The 21,967-nt window shown below is 40.8% G+C and overlaps 2 protein-coding genes across 10 annotated transcripts in view; one reads left to right on the top strand and one right to left on the bottom strand.

Annotated features, from left to right (window-relative positions):
• LOC100706550 (glutaminase kidney isoform, mitochondrial) overlaps positions 1-4,017 on the top strand; it is a 30,166-nt gene extending 26,149 nt beyond the window's left edge. For 2 of the 3 annotated variants that reach the window (XM_025902818.1, XM_005452313.4), the window contains exons 17-19: positions 1,154-1,230; positions 1,308-1,371; positions 1,532-1,676. In XM_025902818.1, the coding sequence (XP_025758603.1) occupies positions 1,154-1,230; positions 1,308-1,371; positions 1,532-1,676 (286 nt within the window). Of the gene's footprint in view, positions 1-1,153; positions 1,231-1,307; positions 1,372-1,531 lie in introns of all 3 variants that reach the window. The other variant, XM_025902817.1, reaches the window with a different exon arrangement.
• Positions 4,018-6,337: 2,320 nt separating this feature from the next.
• Positions 6,338-21,692, bottom strand: stat1a (signal transducer and activator of transcription 1a). 7 transcript variants are annotated; one of them, XM_005452305.4, is made up of 25 exons: positions 21,537-21,692; positions 18,965-19,095; positions 17,567-17,711; positions 17,386-17,481; positions 16,037-16,123; positions 15,865-15,943; positions 15,365-15,456; positions 15,028-15,179; positions 14,394-14,552; positions 14,202-14,294; positions 13,718-13,777; positions 13,620-13,640; positions 13,435-13,525; positions 13,266-13,307; positions 12,510-12,599; positions 12,311-12,409; positions 12,083-12,218; positions 11,718-11,773; positions 10,344-10,441; positions 10,116-10,255; positions 9,663-9,851; positions 9,502-9,577; positions 9,325-9,421; positions 7,749-7,799; positions 6,338-6,688 (listed from the first exon to the last, which is right to left on the bottom strand). In XM_005452305.4, exons 2-25 carry the CDS (start codon positions 19,090-19,092, stop codon positions 6,656-6,658), a joined length of 2,310 nt encoding a protein of 769 aa, XP_005452362.1. In that variant the 5' UTR covers positions 19,093-19,095; positions 21,537-21,692; the 3' UTR covers positions 6,338-6,655. The 7 variants fall into 7 exon arrangements, with proteins under 7 accessions (XP_005452362.1, XP_005452364.1, XP_005452363.1 ...); XM_005452307.4 differs by having other exon boundaries at positions 18,965-19,148; positions 21,537-21,684; XM_005452306.4 differs by having other exon boundaries at positions 18,965-19,092; positions 21,537-21,682.
• Between the last annotated feature and the right edge of the window lie 275 nt (positions 21,693-21,967).

Here is a 21,967-nt window from a genome sequence, read left to right on the forward strand (position 1 = left end):
ACTTGTGGATTCATTCATTTTTCCACCACACACAGATAACAGGCAGGTACACAGACCTCTGTGCAGACTTGAGTGCTCACCATCTGATGACAGAATTTACATTACTTGGGTCCAAGCACACCAATTGGATTATTTGACTTGTTGGTTTGAAAAAAAAAAACTGCACTAAAACTTGGCACCAAATTAAATCAACAGGGTCCTGCTCTCATCTTTACACTCTGCTACTTTCCTGTAAATTAATATTTCTAAATTAATCTTTGCAGGCTAATAATATAAAGTCTTTCACTCCATTCATTGTGCTCCCATGATGGATGTGAATAAGACTACTCATTTGGAGGGGGATAATGTGTCTTTAGTCCAGTAAACCGATCATTTTCCTGAAACTAACGAATCATGTTTACTGGATAGTTGTCTATGGCCAAGTGGAAAGTGATTGGTTGATTTCAGTCCATCTTTGAGAGCTGGATGGATACTGACTCGCTTTTATGGATGTCTGAACTGATGAACAGTTTACGTTAGAAACCATTGCAATGTTTTTATTGTTTAACATCACTTGCATTAAATGGGAACTGCTTAGTGGGAGTAGTTCACACCATGTATTGTATCCACATTTATTTTTTGTTGTGTGTCTGTCTGTCTTCAGACTAGTCCTGTAAACTTCAAGCTGCTCAATGCAGGGGAAAGCTGTGATTAGCACATGGGGACACATCATCAGTACTGATGTAGGGACCGCTTAAATTAGCTCTTTGCATTTTAATTGGCAGAGCCCGCATTTTAAGTATCAGTCAGTAATACTCATGCAATTGTGGGAAGCCGAAATCAGGGAGTTTGCAAAAAGGGAAAGACATCTTTGCCTGTTTTGAGTCTCTTCTGAACAGCTGAGGTGCAGCGTGTCCACCAAGGAAAAGGAGGTAGAGGTCTGATATGAAGATGTCAGCCACTAGACGGCTTTGTTTTTTCCAGTTTAGTTTGCAAACATAACTTCTAATCTTCAGGTAATTTACCTTCAGCACCATCGCAAAGAGCTTGAAACTTAAAGAAACCCACATGATTGAATCAAGTCCAAATATAAAAACTAAATGCAGTCACTCCTGGTTGTTTCCACATGGCTCTCACTCCTTCCTTCCTGCTTGGCTGTTCTGTCTTTGTGCAGGTTTGCGCTGTCCTCCATGGACATGGAGCAGAGGGACTACGACTCGAGGACAGCGCTGCACGTGGCCGCCGCTGAAGGTGAAATGCGTATAGTCAGGTTGTCGGCATGGCAGTTACTCTGTTCGGTCAGCTGACCCGATGTTTGTGTGTTTCAGGACATGCTGAGGTGGTCCGCTTCCTGCTGGAGGCCTGCAAGGTCAACCCAGTTCCCAAAGACAGGTACCAGAGACCACACTTTACTTTACTTATCTTTTTAATAAACAAATGCATGTAAAAAAAAAAAACTTATCTAGATAGAGATGGAGGGAATTTCTTTGAGCCAGATGTGTTAAATGAAACGAGGTGGATTTGTGTTTAAAGTTCTTCGTGTCTGGTGCAGGTGGGGGAACACGCCGATGGATGAGGCCGTGCACTTCGGCCACCATGACGTTGTCACCATCCTCCGCGATTACCACAATCAGTACACCCATCAGGAAGGCAGCACGGCCAAGAAGAACGAAGAGAACCTGGACGGGATGCTGTGATGGAGAATGCGCTGCTCAGCCGTGTGAGGCCGGGCGCTTGCCTCCACCAGCGAGGGGAAGAGATCAGGCGGTGCTTTAGACAAAAAACTGGAAAGATCGCAAGTAGACGCATCGCTGAAATAACTGAAAACAAACCTTTACAGTATCTGTTAGCGCAGCAGCTGCCTCCCTCCGAGTGTAAGTGCTCCTCATCATGTTCTCTTTAGGTGTCGTTGTGTTTTTGTATCGCCGCTTGTGTGCTCTGAGTGTGGAAGTACTCTTATTTTCCGTGTTTCAGCTTTTACGTTGACGGTTCTTTTTATTCTGAACATCAGCAACAGGAAGCAGCAGCTGCATAAAACCTTCGTTATGGAGTGTAACTCCGCCCCCACAAACAGTTTTTGATGTGCGTTTGTGATAATCGATGTAAGATAAACTGTACATTACTGTAGTGTTTGTGTATATTAACCGAGGACGGCGAGTCTCTGTAAATAGGTGTACAAATGTGTAGTCGATCAGTCTCGTGTGGTGATGGGTTCAGATTTGATAACAGTGTGCGTTTCAGTCACTTTTGGAAAGTATTTGAACCATAAAATTCTTATTATTATTAGTTTTTTTTGGTAAGCAGCTTTTTAATGTGGCAACAGATGAGTTAAAAGATTTTTTGTTTTTATTGTTGTTTTTTTTCCACTGAAACTGGAATTTTTCACCCGTCTTTTCTTTTATTTACTATTTATTTCAGGTTTATTATTTTTTTAAAGTGGTAATAACGTAAAGCAAGCCAGCCAAAGTTCAGTTCGTACTTCGTCTCCTGACCATTGAAAGTGTTTCTGCATATCAGACGCGACACTGTCAGGGCTCCTAGTGAATGACTGTAAACATGCAAGAAAATGTTTTTCTTACACTTTGTCTTAGTTTAAAGAAGTCACAGCAGAAAATGGATGCACTCAGCAATGGAGATATTTCAATACTTTTATTTTGAAAGTCTGTCTAGTGTATTTCAGTATGTGGCATAAACAGTGAGCTGATTGGTCCCTGTGAGTTGCTTTAAAGTAGCTGAAGAGTACCGTGAGAGTTGCTACTACTACTCTTACTATTCTAGTTATTATCACAAATCCTTTAGTGGCATTGTTTGAAAACGGAAATCAGTTTAAACATTTTAAGGTCTTGCTAATGGAGACCTAGAGACTTGTCACTGAGTTGAAATTGGTTGCAAAGAACGTGTTGCTCTGATAGCCAACATGTTGCTTGGATCACCTGTTGTTGGCATTGAAGATGCCGACCGATCTGCAGAGGTCAATTCTCAGTCCTCATAATTTCTCTACCGCTCAGTGAGCAGCTGGCAAGTGTCGGCAGATAAGTTGGAGTCTTTCATACAAACTGCACAAATACAGCAACCTGTTGGCCACTAAAGCGAGGTTTTCGGTACACTAGTCTTTGTAACCAACCTTAAAATGAATATGCATGTTTCCTAGCAACCTGTACGTTCTCTAGGATTAAGATAACACAGAGCAACTTGACAGTTTCACCTTACTTATCTTTTGACTTTATATATCATCTATATATCTTATAGATGGTTCTTAATCTTTCTCCTCATTAAACTTCTTTTTAAAACTTTATTGGTAATTCTACCAGCCTCTGAGGACAGCCTCTGTTTCTAGGCACAAATTGTAAAATCCCCCAAAGCAACATTTAAATACAGTGTTATTTAAATGAAGTCTTGAAAGAATCTGCTTGAGTACTTTTTTTTTTTTTTTTTTTTCCTTTCCTGCTGTAGACGTGAAAATCCTCGGATCTACATCTTAACTAATCCTGCATTTTAAGCTACCTAAAGTTGGAATTAAAAACATCCAGCGTTCGTTTAATAACCAGTGAACTGCTTCCTTTGTTGACCCTCTCATTTTCTGCTGTTCAAATTTAAAGGCTTTTATTTTAAAGGAGCAGTCATACTTGAAAAGCAGATGTGTTTTTGTGTGTCTGAAGCGTGTTTGACTGTTTTTACTTTGTGAGCGAACAAACTGAACCAGACAGTCTGCGACATAATCCACAATTTAGAAAATCCACAAAAACAGTTTTTGTTTTTTCCTCAGGTTTGGATCAGTTCATCCAGTTTACATTTCAAATTAAAAAAGGAACTTAAAGGAAGCACAAAACGCCAATATTTTTGACACTAGTAGCAATAGAGATGACGTGATTGTAGGATGAGGTGAACTGATCCAAATCAAAGTCCAAAGTATTCTGAATGTAACGTGTTTGGTGTTGTTCTGTTTCTTCTTCATGTGTATGTAAAGCTGCTGCAGCTCACTGAGCAACTGCAGGCGGCCCAGATATTTATTCACAGAATAAAAACATGAAAAAACCAGCTGGCTGTTTGAGTTTTATATGAATGATTTAGGAGATTCCTTCACCGTCATGATGCTGGTTAAACCCATGACCATCTCCATCGTCACGTTTTAATATCTCTTTGCTCGTCTGGAAAGATGGCTCAGGCGATACAAGAGCTACCACACGCTTTTTTCTTTATTCCACCCAAAGCTCAGAATAACCGACAAATGCCGCAAATGACCGAAGACAACAAAAAGTGCTAAAACTCTAAAGAAAAGAAAAAAGTACCTCTAATGTGATGATATAAAACTGACGTTTAACTGGCTGAGATTAAATAAGAGAGCAGTAGGTCTTAAAATATAAAACTTCACCTGTTTGTATTTGATCAAACAGATTTTTTTTTCCTCACATTCAAAGCCTTCAACTTTTGCCATTACTCGAGTATGTACAGTAACATATTTGTATAAATGTATTTACAGGCAATATGGTAGTTGTTGGTTGGTTTGGTGATATTACTCATGTCTCACCTGGTGTTAACACTTTGCTTATGACTGAGTAGTTTTAGCATTTTATAGCCAACAGCATGTGTGGTTTGTTTTTAAATACAATTTTCAGTGAAATGCATCACTTTCACTTTCTCTTGTATTTTGGTTAGAGTGAAGGTTAGGATTTGATGGGCCCCATGGAATTTCTTTGGTTTTTAAGAGAGCCGCAGCACTCTTGACTTTAGGAATGTGTGCTGTAGAATATTTAGCTTGTAGGAAACATTTTTGTGCACAACTGGTCTAAAGTTTGACCTATAAATTTACAGCAACTGTCCCAGTCTAGAACCAGTTCAGAATAATGGAAGAAATAGACTTTAAAACCAGTTTGAAACATGGTGGCAGACACATGAGGCCAGTAGGCAGGATTTCATCTTATCTAGATAACTCGTTTCAGAGCAACAGGTTTGAAATTAAATGACTAGCATCGCCACTCCCTCTGACCTCTGTGTGTCAACACCAGGAAGGTCTAAAGTCTTTGTGTTGTGAAATGTTTTTTTCTAAAACACAATTTTACTCCGTGACTTTTTTCCACCTGTTGGCTGTAAACAGTTCAACAGTTTTATTGTTCTTTAAACATTACTATACAGTCCCAATCAAAAGTTTAAGACCAATTAAAAACTGTTTTGTCTCACTCCCATTTCTTCTTGTTGCATATTGAAGCTCTACCTGGAACCTTGCAAACCTTCCAACCATGCAAAATATGATTTTTTTTTTTTGCCATTTTTCCAGTCTTAAACTTTTGATTGGGACTGTAGGACCCTAAAAGAGGATATCTGTTTGTACTTTGCAGGTAGACTAAGCATATTTGAATTTTGTTTTTATTTTCTTTACACTGAGTGCTACTGTACATAGCGCCAAAGCAGCTGAAAGACTAAAAATTGAAAACCATCTTTTTTTTTAAGAGTTTATTGAAATACTCAAATAATTCAGATTCTCCTGCATCAGTGATAGAGCTGTGAGTCTCAACTCACTTCCTGCCTTCACAAAGTCTAAACTTTATTAATGTATTAGATCTTTTCCAGTCTTGCTGTTAAACGTTTGAAGAACATCCTTTGAATAGTATATCACCTCACAATGCTTTTCCTCTCACACTGCAGCATCTGTGTTTTTAGTCTGCATTGTTTCAACTTTCATCTTTGTAAAATCAGTTGCTCTGTTGACAGTACATGTATCAATAGTTATGATTACATACCCTATTGATACTGATGTTACTTGGCCCAGTTTAGAAGCAGCTGAAAAATATCAGTGTAAAACCTGTAACCTTAACAGTGTGTTAGTTCAGTTTAACCTCCTAAGACCCAAACTCTTTCACGGCATGCATTTTTAATTTCTCTTTGGGCTGATTGGGGCCTGATGAATGTAAAAACAAAGAACTACCTTTTTTTTTTTTAACCCAATTTTTGTTTCTGAGAAAAATGAGATCCACATAAGAGGATATTTGTTTTAAATTTTGATAGAACAGCGGCAGTATGACGTCCTCGTAAGTGGACATCAGGCCCTTGTAGAGCAAAATTTAGTATTTTGGTCTAGACAACCCAGAATGTGATGTCCACGTGTGTGAACGCCAGGTCCCAGGAGGCTAATTTAGTTTTATACTTTTTATATAATTTTATAGCAACTGTTGTTTTAATGCTTTTTATTATAAAGGTAAAGACCAGACAGTATTACTGAAAGAACCCTAACCATCAAATGATCCCCAATGAGGAGCAATGGTGCGATGGTGGGGAAGAAGAACTCCCTTTAAACAGGAAGAAACCTCACAACAGGATCAGGGAGGGGGGTGTTATACCTTAAAAACAAAGCATCACTGACTCATTTTAATACAAGCATTTATTATAGTGATAAAATGAATCCAAACAGTCATTTATGATGATAATTTCTCATGAAGCAAGCAGAATCACATTGTAAATGCTACAGTTTTACAGCAGGGGATACTGAGGGCTTTAAAGTTCACAGTTAATTGAAAAGAAACACTATGTACAAATAAAAAGGAGAAAATTTTCTGTTTCTGAAAGGTGACCGTGCTGTCAAAATCGTACAGGAATCTAAGAGGAGTACATAATCTGATGACCTCTGGTGAAAAGTACAGTACAAGGAGAAGAATGAAGGTCAAAGGAATATGACTTCCCTTCAGTTTCCATCTCGAAAGTCTGCTGCACTCATCTGAAAAGAAATAAGTAAAATTTGATTTAATTTTTTTTTAATATAATGCCAAATCACAACAACAGTTCCCTCAAGGTGCTTCATATTGTAAGGTAAAGACCCTACAATATTACACAGAAAACTCCAAAAGACAAACTCTTGACACAAAACGTGCAGGCAGTTACAGGGTAACAGGGTTAGCAAGGAAGAAGAGCTTCATGCTTTCATTATCAATGTTCTCATTTCAACAAAATTGAGACAATTTAGGCCAAAATACATCTGGGAAATATTCTCAGCCACATGAAGAACAATGTGTCCTGTAGCCAGTGGTCTAAATCACACACTACAGAGCTCAACATCATAGAGGCAGACTGGATTACGTGAAAAATACAATACTGAGACCAAGTGTAGCTACCGACTCAAATAAAAATAAAAACAGACAGAAACCAGTCAAAACTCATGTCAAAAATGGGTCACAAACCAGTTCAAAGTCATGGTAGAAATAGGTCAGAAACCAGTCCAACGGCATGTCAGAAACAGGTCAGAAACCAGTGAAAAGTCATGTTAGAAGTGGGTCCGAAACCAGTCCAATGGCGTGTCAGAAACGGGTCCGAAACCAGTTCAAAGTCATATCAGAAATTGGCATGTCAGAAGCCAGTCTAAAAACCAATGGTGCAGTTTAGTTTGCTGATTAGCAGGCATGCATGCCTTATAGCTGAAAGCTTGGGTTTGGTCGACCAGCAATCCTTTGCTGCGTCTTTCCTTGCACCCTCTCGCCCACCTTCCTATCAAGTCTTGACTGCTAAACTGCTAAATAAATGTTAAAATCTTTAGAAACCCTTCCAAAATCATGCCGGACCCTAAACTTTGAAAATAAGAACAAGGAGGGCTGTCCACTAGGAAATAAATCATGGATGGCGTTGTCCTGTCAGATGGATTTATTTTGGCCCACACAAGTGAGGATGATGTACTAAACACTTGAGGGAGTTTTAACATTAGTATGGCAACATGCAGCAGGTGTGTCAAAGCTACACCAACTAAACTTTAACACACAGCAGCGCAACACTGAAGCTGCATCTACCTGATGGTCAAAGTCTTCGAGATCCAGCAGACTGTTGGCCTGAAAGCAGACCTAAAAGACAGACAGAAACATTGTAGAGGGATAGACAACAGGAACAGCTGATGCAGTAAAGGGGGGTTGGAGCCTGTCCCAACACTAGAAACTGGTGTCCATAAAAGGAAGTCCCTTTTCAATGACATCATGCAGTGCCAAGAGGAAAAAACAAAACAAAAACAGTTTCTCCAGGGGCAGAAGGTCATTTATACTGCCATGTTTTTAAAAAAAGAGCCAAAGATTGCTCTAAATTTCTCTCTAAATGACATCAGAGTTTAAAGATTCAGCTCCAGCTGCTTTCAGACGCCATCAATATGCTCCTCCTCCATTTCTAACTGATGGCCAAGCGAGGGGGAATCACTGCTGATGGGTTTTGGACTGGCATGTATTTATCCCCATTCAGAGCATGCAGAGCAAATTTCCATTAATTTGCATCTTTGCGTAGACAGAAGACAACAGTAACATGTTTTAGGACGTATGATCTTCAGGTTGACCCTCCTGGTTGTACCAAACTTGATGGTCTTGCCGACAGGACCTCTCGGTTTTGTGGCGACATCGCTCACCAAAAAATAAGTGCACACACACACACACACACAACTACTGACATATTCAAGAATGGAAACGATGAAAGTGAAGATGAACCAGAATCAGCCCAAATCCTCGGACTCCTGCTCGTCCGCTGCAATCTGCATACTGCCACAAGGTGGTGCTGAAAGGGCCATCCACACAGAAAGCAGCAACGTGGTGACTAGAGAGTCAGTGACAACCACCTGTTGCTAGGGAAAAATGCATATTGCCCATCCAGTTGGCAAAGACCTCCTTGTGAGCAGTTGGACTTGTCTACAGACAGTGTCCAACTGCTCAAGATCATTTGCCTTCAAAATAAAAGCTCTGGCAGAAGGTTACAAAGAGTATCTGTAAAGGTTCTCAGTCATCCAGGTCATAGTCTAAAGAGCTTGGAAAGAAACGCGTCTGGACTTAAAGCCACTTCACAAACGCATGGCACAACATAGAAGAACCTCCTCCATGGGACAAGACTCAGCTGTTCATCTGCATCTAAAGGACAAAGGTCACTCTTTTAAGGATGCCAATGTTCACATTTTGGACAGAGAAGACAGATGGTTTGAAAGACGAGTGAAAGAAGCCATTTATATCCACTGTGAGCGACCATCTTTGAACAGAGGCGGTGGTTTACGACACCAACTGTCTGCCATCTATAATCCAGTTTTGAGATCCCATCCCAGACGCCTTAATGCCCACTCACATCCATGACCCCCTTGGGGACAATATCACAGGGCTTAAAATCTGGGACTCTCCACCACTTGCTCTTAGAACTGAAGAAGCTTCTTGGATACGAGGTGAAACATCTTAAAGGAAATTTAAAGAAGTCCAGATGCTTTTCTTTCCAAGCACCCTAGGTTACAAAGAGTGCAACTTTTACTTTGAAGGTGAACAGACTTCATTTCTGGTTTGCGTTGTACTTTACCACTTTTACTACTGCTCGGCTAATACCAAATTTATAGTTTAAACAGTGCTGACTCACCACAGCGTCAATGTCTCTGGGGCTCACGTACTGCTCCAGAGCCTTGTAGTCGTCCGGAGACATCGGCATCATGTTGTCCTGCAGCCTGGACGGATGACTGAACCACACAGACACAAACTCTGATTACACGTTAAGTCTTTCTCTTTAGTCATGATGCGTTTGTTTCTCTCTGCTTACACTTCTGAAACCGAAATGAGCTCCGTCTTCATGTAGCCAGTCTTGTCCGTGTCCTCAAACTCCATCGGTTCAGCAGCTGGAAGGTAAATGAAGCTTGGATGAAGGTCTGCAGAGTATCAGAGTATTTATGGGCGAAAACCAAGCGTGACGGCAGCTCTTACCCTCTGATGGTTTGGGGTAGTACTTCCCAAAGGCCTTGTCTTTGGGTATGTTGGGGTAGAGGAAGCGAAGCGGGTTCTCTGGGATGTTTTCCGCTGCCATCACCTTGTAGGTGCGGATGATGTCGGGGAGCGAGACGGCGGAAAGCTCCTTCTTCGTGTACGGCTCCACGGAGTGGAAGACCGGCTTGTCTGCGTGGAAAAAGAGACCGAAGATATTAAATCCGAGGACTAAACCTCCTTCAAACTTACTTCTTGCACAGGACATCAATGCTATTGGTTCATGTGGTTTGATTTGAAGTGGTAGAGAAATCTCCCAAAATAAAAATGTCTCATCAGCCACTACAGTGCGGCCACATCTTTAGAGACATTTAATCATGAAAACCTTCAAAATTTCAAGTTTTGTGTTGTTGAAAGTGTAAATGAAGGTCAAATGAAGTGACTTTATCTCATTACCGTGGACGTCGTGTTCGATCCAGGTGAAGGTGATGGCTCCCTCCCGGCTGCTCTCGCTGAACCTGAGCAGAAAGGTGCCCGGACACTTGTCAGTCAGCAGAGCCTTCTCCCTCTCTTTACTGATGAATCCCATGATGCAGCTGCAGGAGGAGAAAACAAACAAACTCACGTTTACAGTTTAAATTCTCCCCCCACGGACTCTCACAGCTTCACCGGAGCGCCACTCACCCATCGTTCCAGAGGGACAGCAGGTGTCTTTTGATCAGATCCAGGATACCTTCAATCCACAACCAGAAAGGGAACGCCTTCTCGTTTGCGCTCTGCTGCTGGACGAATCAGAAAGTCTGGTTCAGTGCACGATGAATAAAAGTGATTAGAGGCGAATATTTGTTGGCTCAGATCACGAGGCGGCCGCTCCAGAGTCAAGGCTTTGGAGCAAGCTGCCTGAGGAGGCTGCAGCCATGGGAACATGGCTCAAGCGTCAATTATACTCAAAGCTTTTAAAGATTGTTTTAATGTTATTTGGGAGTAAACTTAGGGCCAATAGAAAAGAAGCTGATGACAAAGATACCCACTTGTTAGATGGATATAGATGCAGACACTGATATAAATACACTATGTTGCCAAAAGTATTCACTCAGCCATCCAAATCATAAAATTCGGGTGTTCCAGTCATTTCCATGGCCACGACGGGAAAAAATCCACCACCTGTGCATGCAGACTGTTTATACAAATATTTATGAAAGAATGGGACGCCCTCAGGAGCTCAGTAAATGAATGAATCCAGCATGGTATCGTGACAGGATGCCACCTGTGCAACAAGTCCAGGCATGAAATTTCCTTACTAATAAATATTCCACAGTCAGCTGTGGGATGCCGCAGACTGCCAATGTAAAGTGTCAGATGCAGTGGTGTAAAGCACTCCACCACTGGACTCTGGAGCAGTGGAAACATGTTCTTTGGAGCGAAGAATCACAGTTTTCAGTCTAGACGGTACTTGTCTGACTGCATTGTGCAAAGTGTAAAGTTTGTTGGATCGGTTATTATGATGTGGGTTGTTTTTCAGGAGTTGGGCTCAGACCCTTAGTTCCAGTGAAAGGAACAAAGGGGGTTCAGCACATCAAGACATGTTGGACAATATCACGTTCTCAGCTTTGAACAGTTTGTGGACGTTTCCCTTCCTGGTAGTCCTGTCCTCAACCCGACAGTCTGACCTCACAAATGTGCTTCTGGAAGAATGGTAAAAAATTCCTCAAAACACTCCTAAACCTATGGAAAGCCTTCCCAGAAGAGCTGAAGCTGTTATAGCTGCAAAGGGCCAACATCATATCAAACCTTATGGATTAAGAATGGGACGTCACTCAGGTTGATATATGTGTGTGAAGGCAGGCGAGTTAGTACTTTTGGCAGTACAGTGTATCAAACAATCTTTACAGACTTTATTTTTATTTGTAATTATTTACATCGGCACCTGCATAATTGCATTTTTTTAAATAGTTTTAACCTTTGCGATTGTTACGTTGCCCTCTGAGTCTCCTGGTTTTGAATATAAATTAAATCATTATCAGCTGGATAAATGAGGCTTATCAGACTATGGCTCACCTTGCAGAACTTGGTCCAGGGGATGAGTCCCTCCGGGTTCCTCTGAGCTTTGGTTCCTTCACAGAAAAACAATCAGGCACAAACATCTGCAGGTTATTCATGTGTACTGCAGGTAGAAGTTTATTAGCACAGCAGTGAGAGTCGGCCATTTGTTGGCTTTGAGCCATCCGTTTTGGTCTGCAGCTCTCTGAGCCTCGGATCGTCTTATATTTCATCAGTAGTAAAGAAACGACAGATTGAGGGTTAAGATCTTTAGTTATAGTTAAGGTTTAAGCCTCTTATGAATAAAACAGAGACTTTAAAAGATATTTAGTTGTCTTAAATTTTCTTAAAATGTTACCACATGTTATTTTTGTGCGTCTCACCGAGCAGTTTATCAGCGAGCATGTTGAGCTGCTCCTGGTTCAGGCCTCGCTTGGTGACGGAGGAGAACTGCCAGCTGAGCACCTCGGAGAGCTGAGACCACTTCGCCGCAGGAGGGGAGAGGAAGAACTTCAGGTTCTGGAAAACATGACAGTTGGAGATCGATAAGAGACAAAAACGAGGGTACATGGAGGTGCTAGGAGCAGACTGAAATCAAAGCGTGTTCTCACTTTGGGCTCCGTGGTCAGCATGTTGTACCAGAGGATGGAGGCCCAGCCGCTGGGTAGCTGGCAGACGTTGGAGATGACGACCACGGGGAGAGAAATGGCCTAGAAAAAAAAACGACAGGAGGAAGCAGCAGGGTTTAATCTCCTCCATCAACTCCAGTTTAATTCTGAGCATGAACAAAGGGCAGGCGGCGGGTCTCACCTCAAGTTTGATGTCGAGTCCGGACTGGTTGAGCTGCAGCTCCGACTCGAAGCTGAGCGAGTGGAGCTCCTCGGTGACGATCAGAGGACCCTGAACACCCAGAGACACACTCAGCTTACTCCAAACACACAAGACCCTTACACAAGCCTCTGCAGGAAGCATGCAACGTTCCTGTAACTAAACTTCACTCTACATCACCAATCTACACGTAAAACCACATCAAATGTAGTTTACAATCTTTCTCCAACAAAACAAACTGTGTGTCCATATCTGTCTATACGTCACATTTACAAAGGTTACATATAAAGTGGAATAAGGTTCCTCATATAGCTATGTAAGCTGTAATGCAGGACAATGAATTCTTATCTTTTTCTAGTGTGCATTACATATAAAATGATTTTTTAGGCCACTGTTAGTTCTATAAAAACCCTTCAGTTTTTTCTAAAGAGGCTTTTATTTTGAAGCATTCGCACTAACATGCCCTGGGAAGCTGAAACTGTGATTTTCATGTGACATTCAGCCTGGACAGTATTACTAATTTAATGGTTATATTCCACCACACAAGAGAATAAGCACAGAGAAGGAGGGCGCGCTCCTACAGCTAAGGAAGAGGAAGAAAAAACATCCAGGTAGACGACTTTGTTGCATATTGAAGGCCTCTATGATGACTGTAAAACACCCAGTATGTGACCTGCAGTCTCAAACACACAGAGCAGGTTTGTGTATTATATGGAATAAAGTTTTAAAGGCTCTTACGTCATTTGTTCTGTTTCCAGGTCCTTTCTGTTCTTTGAGTTGCTGTATGGAGATTAAGTTGGAAAGGCATCACTATTAGGGTGTCTAAGAAAACTCCCTAAATAATAAAAACAATATATAACCAGTGGAAGGGAATAATGTGGGTTTACTACTAAGACACTGATTTTACCAAATGTCTGAACTCTGCTGCCAGACTGCCGTTGGACTCCTCCATGTTCATGACTTTGGTGTTTGTCCCCAAAATGTTAAACCTCCTGAACCTGATTCAAAGATGATCAATGGAAAGTTATTAATCTGCTGCGTTACTGAATAACACGTTATATTTCAATGTGTATGAATGGATTTCAGACGTACCCTTTCTTCTCTGTAACATCCCTGAGGAGGAAGAAAAAGTGTTACATATTTGGAAATATGCCAGTATGATGATTCAAAGCGGCAAAAGCAAAGCTTACTTATCAAACAGGGCCTTGACTTTGAGCTGGTAGTTAAACTCTTGCAGTTTCACCAGAAACCTGAACAGAAGGGAAACGAGACTGAAACAGGAAGCTGACGCACACCAACGGATAAACATCACCTGACGCAATTTCTGCGTTTTAATTTCATTTGGGTACAAAACAAAGAAGGAAAAATTCAATTCTTATTTTATTTATTTGGTGGGAAGGAAGAACTCCCTTTTAAACAGGAAGAAACCTCCAGCAGAACCAGGCTCAGGGATGTATAGATAGTATGGATACCAATTTTAGTATCAGTATTGGATCGATACCAGCATGATAGGATTAAGAGTGGTAATAACCTGGGTTTTGTTTTGTTTTTTTAGAAATTATATAAATTAGAAATTATATTAATTATTATATAAATTATATAAATGTAAAAATGATTTAGTGGTCAGGGCAGAAAGACACGTCAACACTTCACACGTCACATTTAACTTCTTACCGAAGTTTCACCGTAAACTGGACGCCTGTTTTCAACACCAGTGGTCTCTGTGGGTGGGTGGGCATGCAAGGCTGCCTCTCTACAACTAGAGAGCTTCACACAGATCAGAATCCAGGTTAACAGCCAATAATAACACTCAGCAATAATAATGATAATAATAATAATAACAATAAAGAGTGAAGGGTTTCATACTTGGAGAGCAGGTTTTTGAGGAGCTCCAGAGCTCGGGCTTCCAAGTAAGCCTTCTTCCCTGTGATGGGGTCGTTCTCATAAGTGAACTTCTGCTCCAGCTCCTGCAGCTTCTTCAGGTGCTGACGGACCTGCTGCAGACTCTCCGCTACTGCCGTAAACCTGCAGGAGGGCGAGGACAGAAGATCAGCTAACACACCAACATAAAAGGTTGTCAACAGATGATGCACCCAGTCGACCGAGGAACCATTCATGAACTGGACCTGGATTACTTTTGGTTCTCCATTTAATTTCAGTCATTTATCTCCTCCATTTAGGAGCTTTCCGTATCGTTTAGTGACCACTTTCATCTGTTTATCTACAATGTTACATCTTTTATCAAACTATTTTAACATCTTATTAAACCCTTTTAAATTTTCTTCTCAAACAGGTTCACATCCTCGCAGGTGTTTAATCAAAGTGAACTGATGAAAAAAAACTGATGGAAAAATTAAGAGGTAGACGATGAGGAAGGTGAGGGAAATATTAAATATAGGTGGAAGAATGAAAAAGACACTAAGATTGATGGCTAAGTAGAAGAGGAAGTGAAGAAAGAGGCGGTTAAAGAGGAAGAGATGGGATGGAAAGGGCGGCTCACCAGTTCTGCAGCTGGTCCACGCAGGCGTTGGGCGGGCCACCGATGCAGGCGATCTTCTGACGCTGCTTCCAGTCGGGCAGCTCCTCGGAGATCAACTCTGCCAGCAGGGCCTGAGTGATGTTCAGCAGCTCGTTCAGCCCGACTACAGCGTCCTAAAAAATCAAAACAAAAAACCCCACACCCAAGAGTCCATCGCATCAGTCACATCAAATGTCCTGTTATGGCATTTAAAACTCCTCAGAAAGAAACTGTTTATAACCTCAAAATGACTTTATTGTTACAACCCAGTGACCTCAGAGGGATTATATGTTAGTCATGTTTCAGTGTTTCTCGTCACCTGACGCTTGGCTTTCAGCTCAAAGCACATCCTCCCAACTGTCATCTTCTCCTTCTCCAGCTCCTTCACCGTCATGCCGTTCATTTCATTCTCTGCAGAAGAAGGAAAAAAAATCCACACAATTAAAACTTGGAAGCAACATAGATTAAATTTTAATATGAAGTTTTAAGAGCATCTAATATATGTCAGTTTGGAAAAGGCCTTTCACTCTGTAATTTTACCAAAGCGAGCTCCTTTGTTCCGACTTTTTAAGATCAGAATAAACAGATCGGACCAATCAGATCACTGCATTTGGTAACAAGTGCGCTTTAGATCAAAACCTCAAAACTCAGTCGGCTCTCTGAAATTATTTCTCTGTCTCCAAGAACTCAAATTGCCCCTTGACATGTTGATCTTCACTGTATTGCCAGAAGTATTTCCTCAGCCATCCAAATCACTGCAATCACATTTTGGGGTTTGGCTCTACAGCTGAGCCTGAACGAGTTTTCTGATTTCCTCACCTCTGTTCTTCAGTGTGTTGACTTTGAAGTCGTACTCGTCCTGCAGGTCTTCTACGTTCTTAATGTTCTGATCCACCACCTGAAAAAGTCAAAGGAACCGGACCCGTTAGAGATTTTCCAGCAGAGCCGGGCCAACCTCGAGCTGGGACCTACACGCTGCGTATAGTTTTACCTGGACTATGTGCTTCATCTCTTTCACTTTGTTGTCCAGCTTCTGTTTCTCCACCACCATGGCCGACACTGCCCCATCGGTCTCATCCTACCGAAACAAAGGTCACACATTTTAGCGTCTCCGAAACAGAAACAGGTTTAGACTCTTCGGGATCTTTAAAAGTAAAACTGAATTCAAGTATTAATTTAGACATAGAGGTTAAAGCTTTGCTAAACAAGGAAATCAGATCAAGATTACACCCACTCCAAGTGTCTCAATCTTAAGACAAAATCCACAGAGGAGCAAATTTTAGCCAGTTTCTCATCAGGGCCAAAAACATCACTCTGGGATCGTTGAGGATATCACAGGTAAGTATTTCCTTTTCCGGGCATGTCCCACCGGGAGAGGCCCCAAGGCAGACCCAGGACACAGCTGGCATGGGAAAGCCTTGGTGTTCCTCCGGATAAGTGGAGGAGGTGGGTGGGGATTGCTTGGGAGAGGGAGGTCTGAGCATCTCTGCTTGGGCTGCTGCCCCCGCGACCCGGCCCCGGATAAGCGGAAGAAGATAGATGGATGGACAGATGGTATTTCCTTTTAAATTAAAAGTAATTTATCCCACAAGCGTGGCAGTTTTGTCCATGACAAAAAATTAGGTATAAGGGGTGTAATGAAGTAGATCTTTTCCAATTCTTTCTGTCTTTTAGATCTAGGAGAAGGTCGCTTTAATGTTCTGATTACGGCTTGTGGCTGTGAAGTAGAAAATATCCGTGGTCATGTATTCTGTGTAAGAGTGGAAAGAGATCATGCAGATGAAATATTACTAGGAAAAAAACAAACAAACATAGGATGATTTTTTTTTTTACTCTGTGAGAGTAAGAGAATATAAACAGCATGAAGATGAAATGGTTTTTATAGCATTATTTAATGCACTAAAGTTATAGTACATAAGAAAAAAAGCTGATTCTGAGGTTGTTTCTGTTGATTTTTCATTTTGAAGAATGAGAACTCAGTCCCTGTGTGCATATTGGGCTTTGATTCATAGAGCATGCAGACATGTGTACCGTGCATCAGCATGATTTTGGAGCATTCAAGCAGCCATTAAGTTGGAAAAGTAATACAGTTCTTATCATTTGTTCAGCTATTTTTGTCTTGAAAGCATCTTTTCTCTTGCTTTAAGTTTCATCTGGTAGGATTCAGGATGGTCTACTAGCACCAGAAGCTGGCTGTAATCCACCTATAAGCTGTTTGGATCCTGCACACTTGTTTATAACTTAAACCCCAGTCTGATTAACGGAAGGATTTAGATCTGTCGGGTGTTATTCTGGTGTCATAGTTCTGTTCTAACAACGAAACCGAGCTGCAGCTTTTACCTCGGTGCTCTTTGCAATCTCCAGTATCTTCAGCTCCTCCTTCAGGTTTCTGGAGATGATCATGGCCATGTGGACGGGATCTTCCTGGAAGCGATCCTGGAGAGAGAACCGCTCGTACTTTTAGTTACATAAAGGAATTTAACCTGGCTCACACAGAAGTGTTTCGAATCCAGGGTCGGACCTGCAAGTTCCTCTTGATCTTGCGAATGTTGTGCTGCAGCAGGAAGTTGTTCTCCAGAGCGAAGCGGCTGTGTTGGTCGTCCAGCTGAGCGAGAAGGTCGTGGAAACGAACAGTGGCCAGAGAGTCCTGCATGGCCACCGTGTCCCTGAGGAGACCACAGTAAGTCTTTGAGTAGCATGAACAGAAGACGCTCAGTTTGGGGTTAACCTTGAAAGGGTTACAAATTGGTTTTCAGCAAATGCTGTGCTTCAACAAAACCTTTATCCAAATATTGAGAAGTCCATGATTATCAGTCTCATTAGCTCAAACACTTTTGCTTTGGTCTGATAAAAATCTAGCAATGGAACCGTTAATGAACAGATGCTGAAATGATGACGAAGGACAGGTATTTCTGCACTTTTACAACCAGGATTTTATGGGCTGTGAGGACTTTTTTCCCACATGTAATTAACTTTGCGCAGCTGAACCAAAACTCTCAATATGCGCAAAGATATAGAATAGAATAGAATAGAATAGAATTCAACTTTATTATCATTGCACAGGTACAGGGCAACGAAATATAGTTTGCATCCATCCAGAAGTGCTTTAGCCATGATATAGATATATTACAATATATATTAGCAATAATATAGATATGTAAGTATATTACAGAAATGGGTCTATTATGGTATGTTATACACGGTGTGAAGTATGTTATGAATATTCTATAACTATAAGTATGTACAGGCTGTAGTGAGTACAAGCTATGTACAGGCTATGAAAAGGATATAAATATGAAATAAAAAACTATACAGAAATATGAGATATACAGTTATACAGAAATGTGAACTATGCAAGTTATGAACAGTTGTAGGATTAAAAATTATCATATGTACAGAATGATTATTTACACAGAACTATACAGTAGTGCAGTTAAGATAAGTGAGATATATGGATAATTTCTACAGAGGCTATATAAAATGCTAGTGGTTGTGAGTGGTGGTTCAGTCCATGTTATTATATCCCTGCATTGTGGATACAATGTCATGAAGCTTTCCATATCCTTGGTGACCCTGGTGTTTCCAGTGCAGGAGCATAGATCCAGATCCACGTCCACAAGTGTGAGCTCGCTTCTGTTTGGGCTACGATCCCGATATAAATGCACCTACAATTTTCTTTTCCATCAGGACATCCGGTTTAACCTTTGCTTTGATTTACTTTGCAACCTTTGATTTTCTTGTTTCAGTGTTAGTTTTTCCTCTATTTTTTTTTTTGTATGGAGGGGATATGCCAGATAAAAAAATTTAGGTAAATCAGTACAGGTATTACAATAAATACAACTTTTTAATGGTTCAAACGAGTCGATGAGAAACGTTTGGCAAAAAAAAAAAGACGCTGCCCTTTATTCGGACTTCTTACCAGTCGATGCTTTCGATCCACTTGCTCAGGTACTGCCGGATGTCCATGGGGAACGAGTCATCGTACAGCTGATCCACCTGCTCCAGGTATTTGCTGTCCAGCATCTGAAGCTGGCCCCACTGCGCCATCTTCTGGTGAATGAAAGCAGCTCTGTCAGGACGTTTTTTGCACGATGTGCCACAGCTTACATAAAAGACGGGAGAGTCTAAAAGCTGCATTCTTACTAATGACCAGCAGGTAGCCTCTTCCCCTGCTCAGTGATGCCAATAAAATAAACTCTCTTGGTGAATTTATTTGCCTAAATCTGTACTTTCACATCTTGCTAATATAACATGAACTTAACTTTATTGCTTTTTAGCTGTATTAGTGTCAGAAATAAGAGGTAATCAGTTTCAAATCAACAGGTAGGTGGTGGCCAAAATGCTCAGCTTCATGATTTTCCTAAAAAAACAGAAGGTGGCTACATATATACAGGTTTTTCTACCGAGCATCAGGCAAGATTATCTGCCATTTTAGTGTCACAGATAAGAAATGTTAAAGTGGTTTTGCTGTCATACATAGCCTGTTTCTGTGGTGGATGTTGATATGAAACATCCAACAGAGCTTCAAATAATGAGGACAGTGTATGTGCGAGTAATCACTGTAGCCTCCGACTGCTCTAAATACTCAGTTTCAATAATTTATTTTCCTACTCTTTGATCTTTATGTCATGGAGGGCACATATCTTTAACATGTGCAACAAAAGTCTTGATAGTGAGGGGCAGCCAATCAGAGGAAAGCCAGCTTAAAAGTGAAGGAGCAAAAACAGCTTAGACAGAGGATGAACTGGAGACCAAGTATGAGATAAATAAGGACTATTCTGATCTGGGAATCATGCAAAGCTACTCTAGCAGAGTCCAGGAGTGAAAATATGGAGCTGGAAATGAGCAGAAAAAGTCTGATTTTATATACTTTTTCACTGGTGTGTCATCAAAGATTGAAGAAAACTCTAGCCGGATTATTAAATGCCCACAAATGCAGATCATGTGTGTGAATTTATTGACATGTATGTCACATTTCTGTCTGCAGTCTCCAGCTGTAGACACACAACAGTTAATAAAAACATACAGAATCTATTATCATGAGGCTGTGAGATAAAAGTGGCAGAAATCTGAGACTTTTTAAAAACCCTTTAAAGGGAATTTATGCTTTTTGAGAATTCGCTAGATGTGGATACCCAGTTAAAGTTTATATACAATGTAGATGTGTGTAATAATCCTGAATAAATAAAGGAAACATTTATTAGTCATTTGTTCAGAGCTTGGTTTTCCAAGAAGTCATCTTAAACCCATAAATATATGAGGATAATTCAATAATTTGAAGGTCTAACTGAAAATAATTTTTTATTTCTGACTCTCCTTGCAGCACTGTGGACAGAAGACAAAGGTCAGGAAGCTCCGAAACATTTATCTCACTACAGAAAACCAGCTGCTTGTTTAGTGTGAGAAATTCTGAAATTATAAGTGCTGACTCGAGGATTGTCACGGGCTGCCACCTGCCTCCTTCCTGGCTCAGTTCTGCTCTGACTTAAGATCAGAAAGTAAAAGCAAAGAAAGATATGTGTGTGATGATGTAAAGGAACATCCAACACTGATTTCTGTTAAAAGCAGCTGGATTTCATAGACACTGAAGCTCATAAGCTGTAATTAGCTCCACAGATTAATTCCCATATTGTAAAACAGGATTGTTTGACAGCTAAAGAAGAGACAAATTAACCTTTTTGTTGTTTACTTTTTTAAAAATCAAACTCAATCTTATCTGTATTTATCTTGTTCTAAGTGGCTAAACCTGAATGTAGGAGGCGTCTAAGGTCAGCTTAGGTTTCAGTTTCCCCACAAATGCAACTTTGCCTCCAGCATCAGTTTAAAAATATATCATTAAGAGTATTTAAACGTATGTCTATCTAGATATATGACCTAATTCCACATTCACAAGACGATCATAGCCAATAAGTCAATTTCACAGCTTTCATTTTTAGAGCATGATCCCTTTCTGGCTCCCCAAGTCACTTAAGGCAGCCCTGTGGTCCTTTCTAGCTCTCCTCAGCCAAACTCTAATCGGTAATGTGTCTTTTTAAGGATTTCAAGCAGAGGCCCTTATTTTAACGTCTAACAATACAAGACTCAATAGATTCTCTACATGTTGGTGCCTCACCTGAGCGATCGGCATATACAATAATTCATCTGGTGTTACACATCGACTAAGATCCCATTTTACACTTGGTTGACGGGTAATTATTTACGTTTCGGACCCCTAATGGTGGGCGGTATGGACATAAGCGTGTAAAAAGTTAAGATTTGATTTAAATAACGGCTACGGACAGATACACAAATATTACAACATACACAGAGGAACGCTTATATCGCGTAAACTACCGTTAAGTGTTTCCAGGAGTCGTTTTTTTAAGCATTACCGATTAGCAACGTCAAGTTTAAATGCTCCCCTAGCACGGCTTGCTGTGTAAATAAAAGGTCACAGAGGCGATTTATATAAAACAACGTCACCTTTTGAACATGTAAGTCGTGTAACTTACCTTTAATGTAAAGGTAACGTGTATAAGCTTCCACAGGAAGTAAGTTGTGTTTCCGAAAACGCTTGAGTCCCTAAATGTGCCAGAAACAAGCCACACAGCTCTCCTACCTTTTTTCTACTCCAGTGGCGCAGCTTACTTTACGGAAACACTATCAGCCAATCACCGCACACCATTTACGACAAGCCCCCGCCCTTTTCCATGAGACAGCCAATCACAAAGAGGGAAAAACGGCTGTTCTTCACAGCTACCAAGCATGCCTTAAAAAAAAAATACACAGAGGGTGTTTTTTTATTTAAAGCTGCCCCTGTAAGCATAACATGAAGAGTCAATATGTATTTTGTCATTGAACACAGTTAAAGAGAACGACACTGTACATAAAATGTATTTTTAATCTAGTTTAAAGCAACATGACGCAGGCTTTTCGGAGGGAG

The sequence above is a fragment of the Oreochromis niloticus genome, linkage group LG23 (assembly GCF_001858045.2).
Source record: "Oreochromis niloticus isolate F11D_XX linkage group LG23, O_niloticus_UMD_NMBU, whole genome shotgun sequence".
Taxonomy (NCBI): domain Eukaryota; kingdom Metazoa; phylum Chordata; class Actinopteri; order Cichliformes; family Cichlidae; genus Oreochromis; species Oreochromis niloticus.

Bases quoted from the DNA above. Each gene is read 5' to 3' on its own strand.
- stat1a (XM_005452305.4), bottom strand. From the start codon at position 19,092: ATGGCGCAGTGGGGCCAGCTTCAGATGCTGGACAGCAAATACCTGGAG. The intron at 17,482-17,566 runs GTCCGACCCTGG...TTCTCTCTCCAG, and splicing joins AGATCAAGAGGAACTTGCAG to GATCGCTTCCAGGAAGATCC. The intron at 7,800-9,324 runs GTGAGTCAGCAC...TCTGTCTTTTAG, and splicing joins CCAGAGACATTGACGCTGTG to GTCTGCTTTCAGGCCAACAG.